Raw genomic sequence first — 15,266 nt, forward strand, 5'->3', positions numbered from 1 at the left:
GTGCTACTACTGGCAGGAGTCTTCTTTCCCCTTCTTTCCCCATAGGGCTACTTGACTATCCTTTTCACATGGCATCTGGCTTCCCCTCAGACTGATCCAAGAGAAGATAGGGGAAGCCTAGATTTGGAAATTATACACTGTCATTGCCATGTGCATCATTATACACAGGTCAGTCCTACTTAGTGTGGGAGGGGACCGGTACACAAGGCACAAACACCAAGAGATGGGGATCGCTGGGGGCTTCTTTGGACTATGGTTACCATAATTTGCTATCTTTTCTTTATCACCTAGTGTACAAGAGTTCTTTTAGATCAACTTTGAGTCATTTCTTTTGGAACCCCAGTGGTGCCTCCAGGCAAGGGGTGGTATATCCCCTTTGGCCCTATCTTACTCTTTTCTTCCCTCTCATCTATCCTATATTTTGTTACTTAATTCTAACAGTCACATTATGCCTTCTGTTCTATTTTTTCCATACTCTGTTCCTCTCATCTGGGGATTTGTTTTTTACACTCAACATTTAAATACATGCATATTATATTTGACATTTCTGGGTATATGTAGTGTTACAGTGTTCAGATCGCCTGGTCTTTCATATTATTAAAACAGTAGTCCTAACTGCATCCTTAGGCCTGATTTCAACTTATATGAAGAAACAGTTCCTCTTAAGAACAAATCATGAACATGAGTGGGTATCAGAAAAAGAAGGCTCATAGGCCAATGCTCAGGAAAAATAGAGACAACTCATTTTGTATATGTACATCAGAAGTGAGCCAGCAATGACAGGTCAAAGGACCAGTACTCTAAAAAAGAAACTAAGATCTTGAAATACTTTGTCCTGTCTTCACTACCCTGTTAGTCTACCAGAATTAGTACATCTTAAAAACCAAGTAAGTTCAATATGTTTGTATTTGAGAGCAACAGAAGAGTAAATAGAGAAAAGTGTGTCTTTTACTCCAGAGCCAAATTTTGGATATGGTGTTGTTTTAACTATCTATAAAGGTGGAGTTGCAACTGATTCCTTGAGATCTGGCATATAGAAGTAAATCACAGGCCTGAAACATGGTTAGGCCAAGTCACAATTTGGAGACTGAGGCATGCAAAGGACTGCAAGCTTCCTGACACATTCTCTGACCTGTGCAGATGATCTAGATTTTTCATCTAAAGAGCATGAAAGTCAACTTATTCTACTCTGCAATAATTTCAAGCAGTAATTCCTAAAGTATCATACTCTCAACTCAGGCGATACTAGAGATTACTTCATAGTATATGGGTAAGTTCAATTATTTTTTAAACTATGAATTTTGAACAATTTTAAGAGTGAAATATACCTAGAATGATATACCTGTCAGCTTGGGCTGCTATACCAGAATACCATAGACTGGGTGGCTTAAACAAATTTCTCAGAGTTCTGGAGGCTGAAAGTCTAAGATTGGAGTGACAGCATGGTTGAGTTCTTGGTTATGTCCTCTCAGCTTTTTCCTTGGTGCATGTGTGCAGAGAGAGATCTCTGCCTCTTCTCATAAGAGCACTAATCCCTTGTTGGGGGCAGCACTTCTGTGACCTACTTTAGCTCTATTTACCTCTAAAAGCACCCCCCATACCTTCCAAACAGCATCCCATTGGGTTTGAGGGTTTCAACATATGAATACTGGGAGGACATAAACATTCAGTCCATTGCAAAGGTTATGATGATTATTTCTAACCTATACTTGCTTAAAAGGCTAGAGTTGATAGCAATGATAGAGTTAAGTCTCTTTAAACAAACAGCTTTGCATATTAAACAAAATTGCAAAGGTGAAATGCAGATGACTGAAATTTACACTCACTAAGAAGCAGAGATTAGTATAGCTGATCTGATCCTCCATATCCCTAAGCCACGGGGAAACCAACTCACCTGCACACCTGTCATCCTAAGAAAAGGACTCGGGCTCCAGATGGACCCAATGTTCTAACTTCTTGTTCTATGAATACTTGTAGCAAATATAATTCATGCTGCCCTAATATAATCTTTCCAATTAAGGAGATTTTCCAATTGGTTTTATACTAGACTTCATTCCCTACAGCCACTCCTACATTGGTAATTAAGAAAATAAAACCAATATTTTAACATCTCTAGTCCTTGATAAATTATTACCGCCTTTAATTTACCATAACTGTGTGAATTACCTGACTGATATGTCTAGTTGTTCTTCCTCTATGTCTAGGTGATAATATCTATGTTTTTCTTGTGACTTCTGATGTTAAGAGATATATTCAATTTAAAAACCTAAAAGTCGGGATCCCTGGGTAGCGCAGCGGTTTGGCGCCTGCCTTTGTCCCAGGGCGCGATCCTGGAGACCCGGGATCGAATCCCACGTCGGGCTCCCGGTGCATGGAGCCTGCTTCTCCCTCTGCCTGTGTCTCTGCCTCTCTCTCTCTCTCTCTGTGACTATCATAAATAAATAAAAAAATTTAAAAAAACACAAAATTATAAAAAATAAAAAATAAAAAAAATAAAAGCCTAAAAGTCTACTTAAAGTTTAAATATAATCGCTCTTCAGACAATTGAAAAATCTTAAATATCTCCAAGAGAAAAGTGTACATTCTTCCTATTGCACTGAATACAGCAATTTGGTCATACACACAAGGTAAAACAACTATACTCAGCATAAGTGTACTGAATGCCTGTGTTAGGTCTCCTTTCCAGGACAGTAGGTTTTACTAAAACTTAGCTATTCTCTGGATATGATTTATAACAACTATGTGATACAGCTATTTACCACACATTATGCAATTCCTTTTTTTCCCTGTCTACAGTAACAAATCCACTCTTTTTCAAATGTTATTGCTTTCACTCATGTATCCAATGAAATTTTCTAGGTGGCACAGAGTATTTTCCATCTTTAAAGGTACTGTATCATACATGAATGTGACTACAACTAGACTGAAGTAGAAGTTGAACAATTTTCAAGCTAAAAATCTAAGTACTTTAACAGCCTTATGCTGTTTAAATTAGCATTTCCCTCTATTAAAAGATGACAAAATAAAGTTTTAACTATAAAATAGATTAAAGTTATTTATTTGCCCAATTTTATTTTCTAGAAACAAATAAAAATATTAAGTTGAATGGACCACAGGCTTTGGCCTATTTTTCCCCTATATATTTGCTAATATTTTCTATATATTTCTATATATTGTTAATATTCCTATATATTTCCTATATTTTTCAAGACTACACCAAACCTGCTAAAATCAGAATATTTAAGATTGCAAACATGAGTCTCAAATTTCTTGATTTTTTGCCTTGAATCTTTAATTTTTTTTTAATTTTTATTTATTTATGATAGTCACAGAGAGAGAGAGAGAGAGAGAGAGAGAGAGGCAGAGACACAGGCAGAAGGAGAAGCAGGCTCCATGCACCGGGAGCCCGATGTGGGATTCGATCCCAGGTCTCCAGGATCGCGCCCTGGGCCAAAGGCAGGCGCCAACCGCTGCGCCACCCAGGGATCCCCTTGAATCTTTTATTGAACTATAAATATTTCCAATAATTTGCATTTTTTTCAGAGTCTGTATTTCCTTTTGAAAGATATGGAAGAAAGACCTTAAAACAAAATGCTTTTATGGAATGTATTATTCTGAGACAAATAGATAGACTTAACAGCTTAACATTCTAAGATAAAAAGCTGCAGGCAAGATCTTAAAAATGAAGACAAAAGTACTCAAACTTTTCCCCTTGCCTTTTCATTTGCACTGAAGCAAACATTACTCTTTGCAGAAAGAAGGGGGACTTGAACAAGCATTTATACACAAAGCTGGTGAGACACTGAGGTTAATGAGGAGGGATGCCAAAAATTTAATCAGCTCAGTCATTTTAAAATTGACAATAACAAAAAACATTCAGACATAAAAACTATGCTTAAGCATCCTATAAATAGTTACCATACTCTCTAAATTTTAAGCCATCATCAGTTGCAAGATACACTACTAACTTTGTTAACAACTTTCCTGAAAAAATAATACACTAATATCTTTGGATACTGATATTCATTCTAATAATTGATATTTTTACAAGTAATAATTTTTATATTGCTGAATTCTGTATTTTTAGAATAGGATGAAAAACATGTAGGCAATTTCTTTTCAGTTTGTAAACAGTATGTTGTGATCCCATGCAGTTATGGCTTTAGTTTTACAAATACCCCAGCTATCTCACAAATAATCCTTGAAGCAAGATAGAAATTGCCACATGTGTTCTGCCGAAGAGAATTTTTTTCTTGCTTTTCGCGTGTAGTATGGAAAAAGAATAATGCAAAACAGATATTTCCTTTGGGGTACTTATTTTTAAATCTGAATATTGACTGGCAATAATACTTTCTTAATAATAATAATAATATATTCTAATGATCTGATTCAAAGTGAGGGTATTTGACTTTGCCATAATCCTCCATCATTGTCTATTCAGGGAATGAACAACATCATCATACGCTGATGCAAAAAAAATCATAGGATTCTATTGCATGGTTAAGTTTGTCTACTTTCCCTAGAAATGCAATTAATCTTGTTTAAAAAGTCTTTCCTCTAGTATCCTTCTGGATTGGTTTTAAAATAAGAATCTACATTCATCAAGATATTGAAACAAAGAAGCTACAATCCATAATAGAGAATGGATTTGAAAATTAAGTTAGAAACAACTGAAAAAAAATAAAAAAAAATAAAAAAAAAGAAACAACTGGAAGTGAGAAATTGAGAAAGAGTTGGCCTGGAAAAGTAAATAATAATGCTGTTGGAAAAAGTGAAAGGAAACGAAGTTGGTGGCATACATACTACTGAGGGAAAAATAATGAAAGTTTGCAGTTAAAAGGTTACCATTTGAGTCAACACTGTTTTGAACTAAGGTAACAATGGAAAAAAACAGAAAAAATATTGTGAAGTTGGAGTCAGCAAGGTTTGCAAGTAGGCAATGTTAAAGGAAAAGTCAAAGAATACTGTGGAATTTCAATCCTGGGTTGCTAGAAAATAGTAATATCATTAGAGGAACAAGGAATGAGGGGGGAAGAGGCTGATTTTGAGGGAATAGGCAAAAATGAAATAAGTAACTCCTTATGGACACTTAGTATAAAATAAAAGTTGCAAGTAATGTGCCGATTCATACCTTGGGGATTAGGTGAATATTTTGCATCTGTGTGTATTTTTAAGTTTTTGTTTTGGTTTATTAGCCAAGGAAGAAAAGTGCTGTAGATAAATAATCAGCTTATACTGGAAACAAATCAATGTCTGTAAGGGAATCTATATGCCCTGATCCCATCTCAGCTAACAGAAGAAAAAAAATTGATAATCATCAAAAGCAATATTTTTATTGAAAACCAAATTTCTATTTGTATTTTCATCTTATGGCAAGATGACATAAAATTCCTTTAAGAAACCTATAGTTTCAACAGGCTCTGTGGTTTCAACCCAGTGTTTCTTTTGTTATGAAGCCAACATTAAAACCACACAGTTCAGGCAGTTTTTTAAATTCCGTATTTTTTTGTCCAAAACTTGAACCAGAAAATCAGGACAAATGATCTATAACTGATACTTCATATCTCTGCTTCTGAGTCTGGCCACCCTTCTCTCTCTCCTTTGAAATCATCAGCCACAGAATATAAGTAACCAAGATAACTAGAGTAGCAACAGTATTGGCAGTAGTTTGTGTTTCCTTTTAATATTCTTTTATGTTATCCTCTGCCACTGGTCTCGGTGATGCTCTCTAAGCTCAAAGTTAGAGGTCATTTGGGAAAAGCCCTGGCCACTGAAATCAAATAAGCTTAGGTGAAACTCTCATTTTCCCCTTCAACTATGTACTGTTATCCATATCATTTATGCTCTTTACTACGTTTAATTTTTCACATCTATAAAGTAGAAATTGTATTCTCTCCCTTGTGAGGTTAGTGTTGGATGAGTGGTATGAAATGGTTAACACTAGTCCTAAGAAGCAGACATAATTTGTCACTTTTTAGCTAGGTAGCCTTGGGCAGGTTATTCCCTTCTCAGTTTGCTCCATAAAATTGGGATAATAAAGATATCAATCCTATCCAACATTTAAGAGCTCTTCACTGGCAATGGACTAGACATTATTCTAGATTCAAAAAGTTAGAGGACTGGGGTGCCTGGGTGGCTCAGTCAGTCAAGTGATCGAGTCTTGTCATGATTTCAAGGTTGTGAGATTGAGCCCCACATGAGGCTCTGTGCTGGGCGTGGAGCCTGCTTAAGATCCTCTCTCTCTCCCTCTGCCTTTCTCTACACCTCCACCTTAGCCATTCGCAGGTGTGTATATATATGCATGCATTCTCTCTCTCTAAAAGAATTAAAATAAAATAAAATAATAAAATAAAATGTTAGAGGATTATATAAGATGCTACATACGAGTGGTGAATGGTATCAGCTCACTCTCTCTCAGAAGGACTTTCCGTATTCCCTACCTTTGCCAAGCTTCTTGTCCATTGAGAATGCTTCCCAACCCACTTGTTGGGCTTGACCACATGACTTGCTCTGATCAATGCACATGAGCAGACATTATGCATACCATGTCCCAACAGAAGCTTTAAATGTGATTTCTTTTTCCTCTCCTTCTACTTGACAACAGAATATGTCACATAGGACCTTTGTCCTTAGCTTTGATCCCAGATAAACAGGAAAAGTAGTACACTGCTTGAAGCTCTATAGAACTAAAAAGATCTATGAATAAATATGTATTTTTGCCATTATTGTTCTATGCCCACTCACATGCTTGAGATCAAGAAATAAATGCTTGTGGTTACAAGCCACTGAGGTTTGGCTTTCAACAAAAGCTGGCATATATCATTGTTTTGCATCTGAATATTATCTTAGCAAGAATAACAAACTAAAATATGTAACAAAAGTATATAAAACACTTGAAAAGATACTAGGCATCTATCTACCCATTCACCAACAAATGTTAATATTGAGTAATATTACGTGCCAGAAACTGTTTAAGCTCCTGGAGATAAGGCAGTGATAAGACAAAAATCCCTGCTATCATGCAGCTAACATTATTGTTGGGGAAAATAGAAATATAACCATACGGAGAAAGAAAATGTCAGACAAGGAAGAGACTCTGTGTGGAAGGAAGTCAAGTGCCTAGCTGGAGGAAGTACATTCCAGGATGAGGGACAAGAAGGTGTAAAAGCCCTGAGGCATAAACGGGTTGGAGTATTTAAGGATTAGCTAAGAGGACGTATAGTTGTCAAGTAGAGGCACAGGGCTGGAAGGTGAAGTATGAGAGGTCTGAGGGGACCAGTCAAGCACACCTTGGAAGCTACTATAGAAGTCTGGCTTTTGCTCTGAAAAAAAACAGGATGTCATAGGAAGACTCTGATGATAGGATGACATGATCTTATCTAAGTTTGAAAAATGATAAGTCTGCCTGCTGCTTTGAGAACAAATTATATTCTCAAGGGTAGAAGCAGAGATAATTTAAAAGGCAACTATAATAATCCATGCAGACACAACAGTGGCTTGGGAGGGGAGAGTAATGAGAAGTGGTCGACTCTTGATATATCTGAAGCTAGTGGCAAACCAGATTTGTTCATGAAAAATAAACAAGTAGAAATATATTGTCATTTACTGAGAAAGGGAGGCATGGAAGAATGGCAAGATTGAGGGGACAATTAATAATCAAGAATTCACTAGCAGCCATGGAGATATAAGGGTCAACTCATTGAATTATTGATTTCCTTTTTGCCTGACCTTGTCCAGAGAGGGATTTAGCTTTGTGCAGAGTTCTTCAGAAACCACTACATGGAGTGGCTAAGGGAATTAATCCTGCCAGGATGATGAGGTGGAGGATCAGAGCTGAGTCCCAGAGCTACAACTGAAAGAACTGGAATCCAGCCCTGATTATGTCCAGGGAGAGGCTGGTGTTCTTCCAACCAAGAACACTACATTGATGGAGCAGGACTAAAGGTTAAGTTTTCAGCACTTGAGAGTGCTCACTACATGGATTATTGCAATTCATTTTTAAATTACCTTGCCTCTGATCTCTTCAAGAAGGAAACTGTGCTCCCCACCTTGCCATACTGAGCCTACAGCCTCGGTATCAGGATTACCCAAGAGCTTGATAACCAGTAGATTACTACACACTGCCTGGAATGAGCTTTTTCTGGGGTGTTTTAGTTTTATTTTAATTTATTGTAGGCTTGTTTTAGGTTATTTCCCTTCATTACCGTCGAGATGTCTACCAGACATCTAAGTTGAGACGTTTAATAGGGAATTAGTATACAAGTCTGGATTTCAGGGTAAAGGTTGAGAATGGGGACAAATCTAGGAAACTTATATTTGTTTTTTAATAAAAGAAAGGCATAACATGGAGAAGAAGCGGTTGACAACAATCCTTAGGAATATTTAGTGCGGACTGACAGGAGAACAACTCTCAATGTAACTGAGAGAGATTAATACAGTCTCCAAAACAATGTAATTATAAGGTAACCAGTTTGGTTATTATAACCCCTCAAATATAATGGAATTACAGTTTAACTTCAGACAAGATTTCTTAATATTTTCCACAGGATGAGACAGAAGCACAACTGATTCAAACCTCTTTACTATCTTTACAAAGATACTAAGACTAATTACTAGCAACAATTCACAATAATCTTTTCCAGGATTAATATACTAGTAAGAACAGAAGGGTATTCTTAGAATATGTGTGGAAATGAAATATTGATTTCCTCAACAGTGCCTTTTAAAGTAAACAAGTTTGAAAATACTCATATATTAAAATATTCTTCTTTGCCAAGGTAGAGGGCACAGTCCATGAATGACAAATCATCGATTGCAATGTCTCCAGTGAAGCCATCTCCTACAAAAGCCTCCACCAAAGTCTAAGAAAAATACAAGAAATCTGTTGCTATTGTGAAGGACATTAACTTATGAAAACCACATGATAGGATAAAAAATCAATTTACTTAAAGAGAAATTTTTTTCTGAACCATTAAAAAAATACTTTCCAATAGTATTTATAAAATAGGCATCTTGTCCCTACCTAAATAATTCCAGTAACAGGAATTTCTGTTCCTTATTGGGCCCATTAGACCCACAAAACTCATCGTGTTTCTAGTGATTTTCTGAAATTATAATAGGTCAGATTGATATCTTCTTCCCTATAACTTTCAACCTTTAATTCTAGACTTGTCCTATTTTTTTTCTGATCCTTTGAGTATTTGAAGGCAAATCATGGTCTCCTTTTCCCACCTTTGCCCAAGGAGTTCATCTGTTTCCAAGGTTAAACCTCCTCATTGTTCAAGAAATCCAATTTGCAGCCAGAGGTACTTGCTAGAATGTACATTTTTAAGAGCTTTAGAATTTTTCTCACACCGACCTTATTCTGTAACACTTTATGAAACTGGCTAATCGTTATTAGATCTCCTTCAGAACCGCATTAATCACAGCGAATGCCGATGACATCTATGCTCTTACAGGAGTTGCAATTCCACCAAACCTCCAGTAAAACATGAAATACTGACAAACCACTAGGTTATATGGCAGATTGTGATTAGGGCTGAAATTTGCTATAATGGAATTAATCATGATAAATTATTTTAATACTTATGCAAATATGTTGCATACTGAACAGGAATCCTGCTATAATTTAATAATGAAGAACTTCAAGCAAACTCAGAAAACACATTCTTTTCTCCCACTATTATGTGAATATATGTTTCTGTTGCATTTCTCCTTACAAATGTTTTTTTTCTCCTTACAAATGTTATATATGGGAGTTAAAATTTTATTTCATTTTTTAAAAATTCTTAGCTTCTATCCAAACTTGTCTCACACATTATTTATGAGAGTCTTAGAGGTAGGAAATTTTTAAAAGATCAAATTACTGACCTCAAACCTCTTGACATCTTCCCCCAACTTCCTAGTCTTTCTTGAGAATTACCAGTTTTCTCCATAATTTGTCAGTTAGGAAATTAATCAATGTGGGAAAGGTTTATATATCTAACTAATGGGTAAATGTATTCCACTTAATATTGCCAGAAGAACATTTATTTATCAGTACTATGCAGGAGTGTCTTGGTGCTTTATAATGGATCACTCCATATATAAAATGCACCCTTAGTTTCTCCACTATCATGAATGAAAGAAATATATAGGCAGAGAAAACAAAAATGCATAAAGAATACCCAGTAGAAAAAAAAAAAAAAAGAATACCCAGTAGAAAACCATACAATTATTCTAATAAACAAAAAACTGTCAGAATTTGACAGAACCTACTGTAAGAAAATATTTTTTGTTCTATTAAAACAAAAAAGACTGAATTTGGGTAAGCCAGAGGAAAAAGGCAAACACAAAGATTGATTACTAATAAATTCCCTGGATCAATAGGCCTATCCTACTGCAGTACAACATAGGACATGGCTGAGACAAAAGCTGAGAAGATGCAAGAAAGGAGAAATTAGGGTAAATAAGAGGAAACATTGATTTTGGTACACTGCTCATGATTATATTAGTTTACTAAGAAGGAGGGATAGAAAATGACACCAACACTGAGGGGGGCACTTGAAGGGATGAGCACTGGGTGTTATATATATGTTGCCAAATTGAACTCCAATCAATCAATCAATCGAAAATGACATCAAAATCCCAAAGTTTATGGAAAGCACAGTTCTTCTGCATAAAAATATCTGTAAGCTAACTTTGTGGATATATACATGTATAGCTCCACTTGAGAATATGCGCTCACTGTTCAAAAGTATTTTTTTGTTGTCATTATGCAGCCATAAATTTAAACAATAGTCATTTGTGAAAATTGTAAATTTTCTCATTTGTGGGCCACACTAGGTAAGTAGTACCTCTGAGTGGATTCTGTTTGCAAAGGCTTATTTCTATTCTAGTTCACTGCATACTACATAAGAAGCATTTTGATAGTGCTTGTATCAGCATTAAGTGCCAAGAAGATGACAAAAAAAAAATAATCTGAGGCAGAAGACAGTTGGGTCTTGTGCTGAGATACAATATAATCATAATTTTTACCAAAATACATTCAATTTCCTGACCCTTTAAACATTAACATTGTTGAGAACAATAGCTTCAAGTTGAAATACTGTTTGTATGTATATTTGCAGTCTCAGCCTCTTTGAGAATTTAATTAAGCCAACCACTAAAAAAAAAAAAAAAAGTTATGAATGTATGAATGTTCAGGTTTTATTCTACCTTGTCCTACATTTAAATGTGGTCTTGCGAAAAGCTTTGCATGTCATCCTAAGAAACTAATCCTAAGAACATAGTCACACAAAAAAGAAGAAACCCAAGTGTCTCTGTTCTGAAAAATTCACTTTCATTTCTGGTGTTTTTCCCAGAATAAATGGGAGAATATTAAAACACAAACATTATAGTATGCAGGGCAGTATTGCCATCCAGGAAATTAGAGAAGCCACATTTTACTCTTAAGTGCCATTAGTACCTTACTGAATTACTTAAAGGGCAATTGGAAATTCCAGTTTGGTCTAAACGACCTGCATTATCCGTACAGGCCAATTCTACTTACATTAGAACTATCACTGGCTTGGAAATTTTGTAAAGTAATGCAGTGCTTTTAAGTTGTTCTTTTCATGGGCTGCCACATCTAGGTGCTCCAACTAAAGACAAGATGGCTTTGTCAACTACATTGCGACTTTTAGTTCTAATATAACCAAAGACTCAACTATTAATAAGGGTCTCAAGACTTGCTAGAACTCATTTATCTCTATATTTAGGAAGTTCTGAATTTCTAACCAAGCATTTTAAATGATCTGGAAACTCCCATTATCATATATATGTAACACACAATTATAATTTTACTAAAATACCTTCAATTTCCTAACATATATATGTACATATGTGAGAATTAACTCACGGGAAATAAAAAAATGGCATTAATTCAACCTGTCACCTACTATTTTAACCATCCCAAGTTTGTGAAAGAATACAAAATTCAAACATATCAATTTTTGATATAATCTTCAGGAAGACTTGAAATAAAGGATTTCTTCTCTAAGATTAAACAACAATATACACTCAATGTGGAGCAACTCTGATGCATTGCTGATGGGAATCCAAAATGGTTTGGAAAATGGTTTGTCAGTTTCTTATAAAATTAAACATACTTCTCTATAATGTGGCAATCCCACATATAGGTATTTGCTTACTCAAGAGAAATGAAGCCATGCCAAACAAACACCTGCTCACAAAGTGAAAACAATCCAAATATCCTTCAACTGGTAAACAGTAAAGAAACTTGTGGGAGATCTATACGATGGAATGCCACTCAGCAATAAGAAAAACTAGTGGTACATATAACAACAGTTGCGCATCACAAAAGCATTATACCTAAGCCAAATAAGCCAGTCTCAAAAGGTTACATACTTGATCAATCCATTTATACAACATTCCAGAATAGGCAAAACTACGGAGAAAGAAATCCGATGAGTGTTGTCAGGGGCTCTGGGGATCTATGACATGGAGGAATGGGGAATCTGAGAGGATGAGAGAAATATTTTCTTACTTGTGGTGGTGGTTACACAACTGTGTGAGTTTACTGAAATTCATAGAGCTGATCACCTAAACAAGATGAATTTTACTTAAATAAACTATACCTCAATAAACAAATAAAAACATTTATTCTATACTTATTGCCACAAATCATTATTATCTCAATTACTATTTTTACTGTTTTCTAAATCACTAATTTCATGCATGGAATTTTATAATTATTACATTGTAATCTCAATTATTACACCATTTTAATTCAGCTATGAACATTCTCTTGTAATCCACTAATACCTCCCCAGAGAATATTTGTTTTCCATTTTACTTGTTAATGATGTCCACTTATTTTCATTTACTATTTTCATAGTTAAAAATGCAAAGACAAAGAAAATGAAAGACATAAAAATTCCTTTACCCTGTTTTTTATAGTTGACTAACAGTTTGATGTAGCCAAACTCCTATAAACACATTTAGACAACTATCCGATATTTTACCGTATAACCTAAAATTTAAGGGGCTCATAGAAAGTCAGTTTAGGATCTTAAACTTTCTACGCTAATATTTAGGGAAACATTTGCTAGATTCAACATAAAAAGGCTTTTAAATCACTGCTGGAATTTTTTATATAACCTTGAAACTAACTTCAATGAAATATAACTTAGATTTTTGTCTAACAAATTTTATGTTTCTCTTTGTCTTTTTTTTTATATGTCTCTGGCCATACCAAATACAAAAACTGCAGAATAATTAGAGTTTTCCAATTATTATACTATACATAGGAACACTATCATCAAACGTGGGCCACAAAAGCTCTACTTAAATTGTGTATACACCTGAGCATAGAAATGTATAATAAAAATAAAGTCACGGTACTAGAAGAGATGAAATAAAATGCTGGGATAGATAAGTAAGGGAAGTGCTATAGAATGATTACTTAGAGAAAGTATCTGATGTGCCTCACCTGTGTAAGATCCTATTTTGGGAAAAAATCATGACAACAATTTTTATTGATATTTTGGCATTATACCCTATTTCTTCTTACCTAATGTCAGGCATAATATATGGCTTCCTAAGAATTTTTTATTCTTCAATGACTGTGTGCTTTGGCATTATGCCAAGTGTTTCCATAGTTACCAAAAAGAATTTTTAAAAAAGTTATCTTGATGGTTTCTCACCATCTAGGACAGAAGAGACAAAATGGTTATAACCCAGCTCCCAGGAGTGTGGTTTAGCCAAAACAGTGCTTTCAAGGAGAACAGGTTGACAAATATTTTTAAAGTAGGATTATTTCACAAAAAGATACGGTCCTGTGGTTGTTACAGTCTGATTATTCCCTATTAAAAATATAACTCTAAGGCTGACAGTTGTCATTTATTATTTAACACCTGACCTACTTCCAATTCATGTCCTTTGCCTGGTTCCCATAGGCATTTGAGTTTCCAATTCCTTGTGCATGTTAGGTCAGAAACCATGAAGGATCTGACACTTTACCCTACTCACCAGCTAACAAGGTAGCTTGCCAATGTTTCATACACAGATACTGACAGAAGACACCAAATCCTTGATTGAGAAGGAAAGCAAAAAGCATCACTTAGAAAAATTCCTTCCACTTGTCTCCCTCAATCAGATGTTTTCCTTTGCAGAAGAAGATCCCAGACATTAGGAGACTAGCTGTTATAAGCTGCTGGTATACATGCTCATCTTCAACTCCAGAGAGAGAGAGAGAGGATGGGAGGGAAGGAGAAAGGGGGCTTAATTTGGAATTTGTAAGCAAATGTCTCAGGATAAAGGCTATTCAAACACACTCTTCACTCAGAGATTGAGCTGTGAAGAACACAAAAAATCCATGGAGAATTACCTCCCAGCTGTGTAGCTGGATGGTGCTACACTCCTGATATATTTAATTTGTGGAAGCACTAGGACTCCCCCAATGTGTGCGTAAATTACAATGTTTGTATCAATTCAGCCTCCTTTTCTCTTATATAATACCTCATTTTATACTATTCTGAACTAAATGGGTATAAATTGTTGGAGTCTTCCGGAGATGACCACTCACCTGCTGTTGGCCTAGCAACTTTAACGCCCACAGAATCTTTTCCCATCTGAGCTTCTGTTGTATTGAGAGCAGAGATTTAAAAAAAAATCAAGGACAGGGAATGTGGCAGAGGAGAAATAAGATCATTCGAAATATCATTCATGTTTCCTTATTTAAATAGAATTATTTCTGTTATTCTTTTTTTTAAGATTTATTTATTTATTCCCCCACTGGGGAAATTTATTTATCACCCCCCACTGGGGCTGCCCTCTTTCTGTTATTCTTGAACAACAGAAACAGATACCTTAAAAAATAATTTCTAAGTATTCAGATCATATGAAATTGATTTTCTTTCCATATTTGTTAAAAGGGTTGGCAAAACACTGCAGGTATTCTGCTACATTAGCTTCCATGTAGTTTCAAATGTATAAGAAGGGCCAAAATTTGGGTGAGTTCCCTCTCTCCCTCAACATAGTTGCCTAATATGCCTACATTTAATACAGATAAATGTTAACCAGTTTGAAACTAATTTGCTACTTGACACTCCGCAAACCATCTCACAGGTAACCCATTTCACACCCCATGTATTATTTGAATGATGACAAATAGTACTCAATTTCTTCAGTCCTAGGAATTTATGAAACCTATTTGATTGGAGGTTATAAAGAAGCATTTAATTGAAAATAGTTGGGCAGCCTGGGTGGCTCAGTGGTTTAGCGCT

General features: G+C 35.3%; 1 protein-coding gene across 1 annotated transcript in view; it reads right to left on the bottom strand.

Annotated features, from left to right (window-relative positions):
* Positions 1–15,266, bottom strand: part of MALRD1 (MAM and LDL receptor class A domain containing 1) — a 755,529-nt gene that overhangs the window by 519,488 nt on the left and 220,775 nt on the right. The window contains 1 exon segment of the mRNA XM_072825144.1: positions 8,774–8,861. Coding sequence (XP_072681245.1) covers positions 8,774–8,861 — 88 coding nt within the window.

This window comes from Canis lupus, chromosome 5 (assembly GCF_048164855.1).
Source record: "Canis lupus baileyi chromosome 5, mCanLup2.hap1, whole genome shotgun sequence".
NCBI classification, from domain to species: domain Eukaryota; kingdom Metazoa; phylum Chordata; class Mammalia; order Carnivora; family Canidae; genus Canis; species Canis lupus.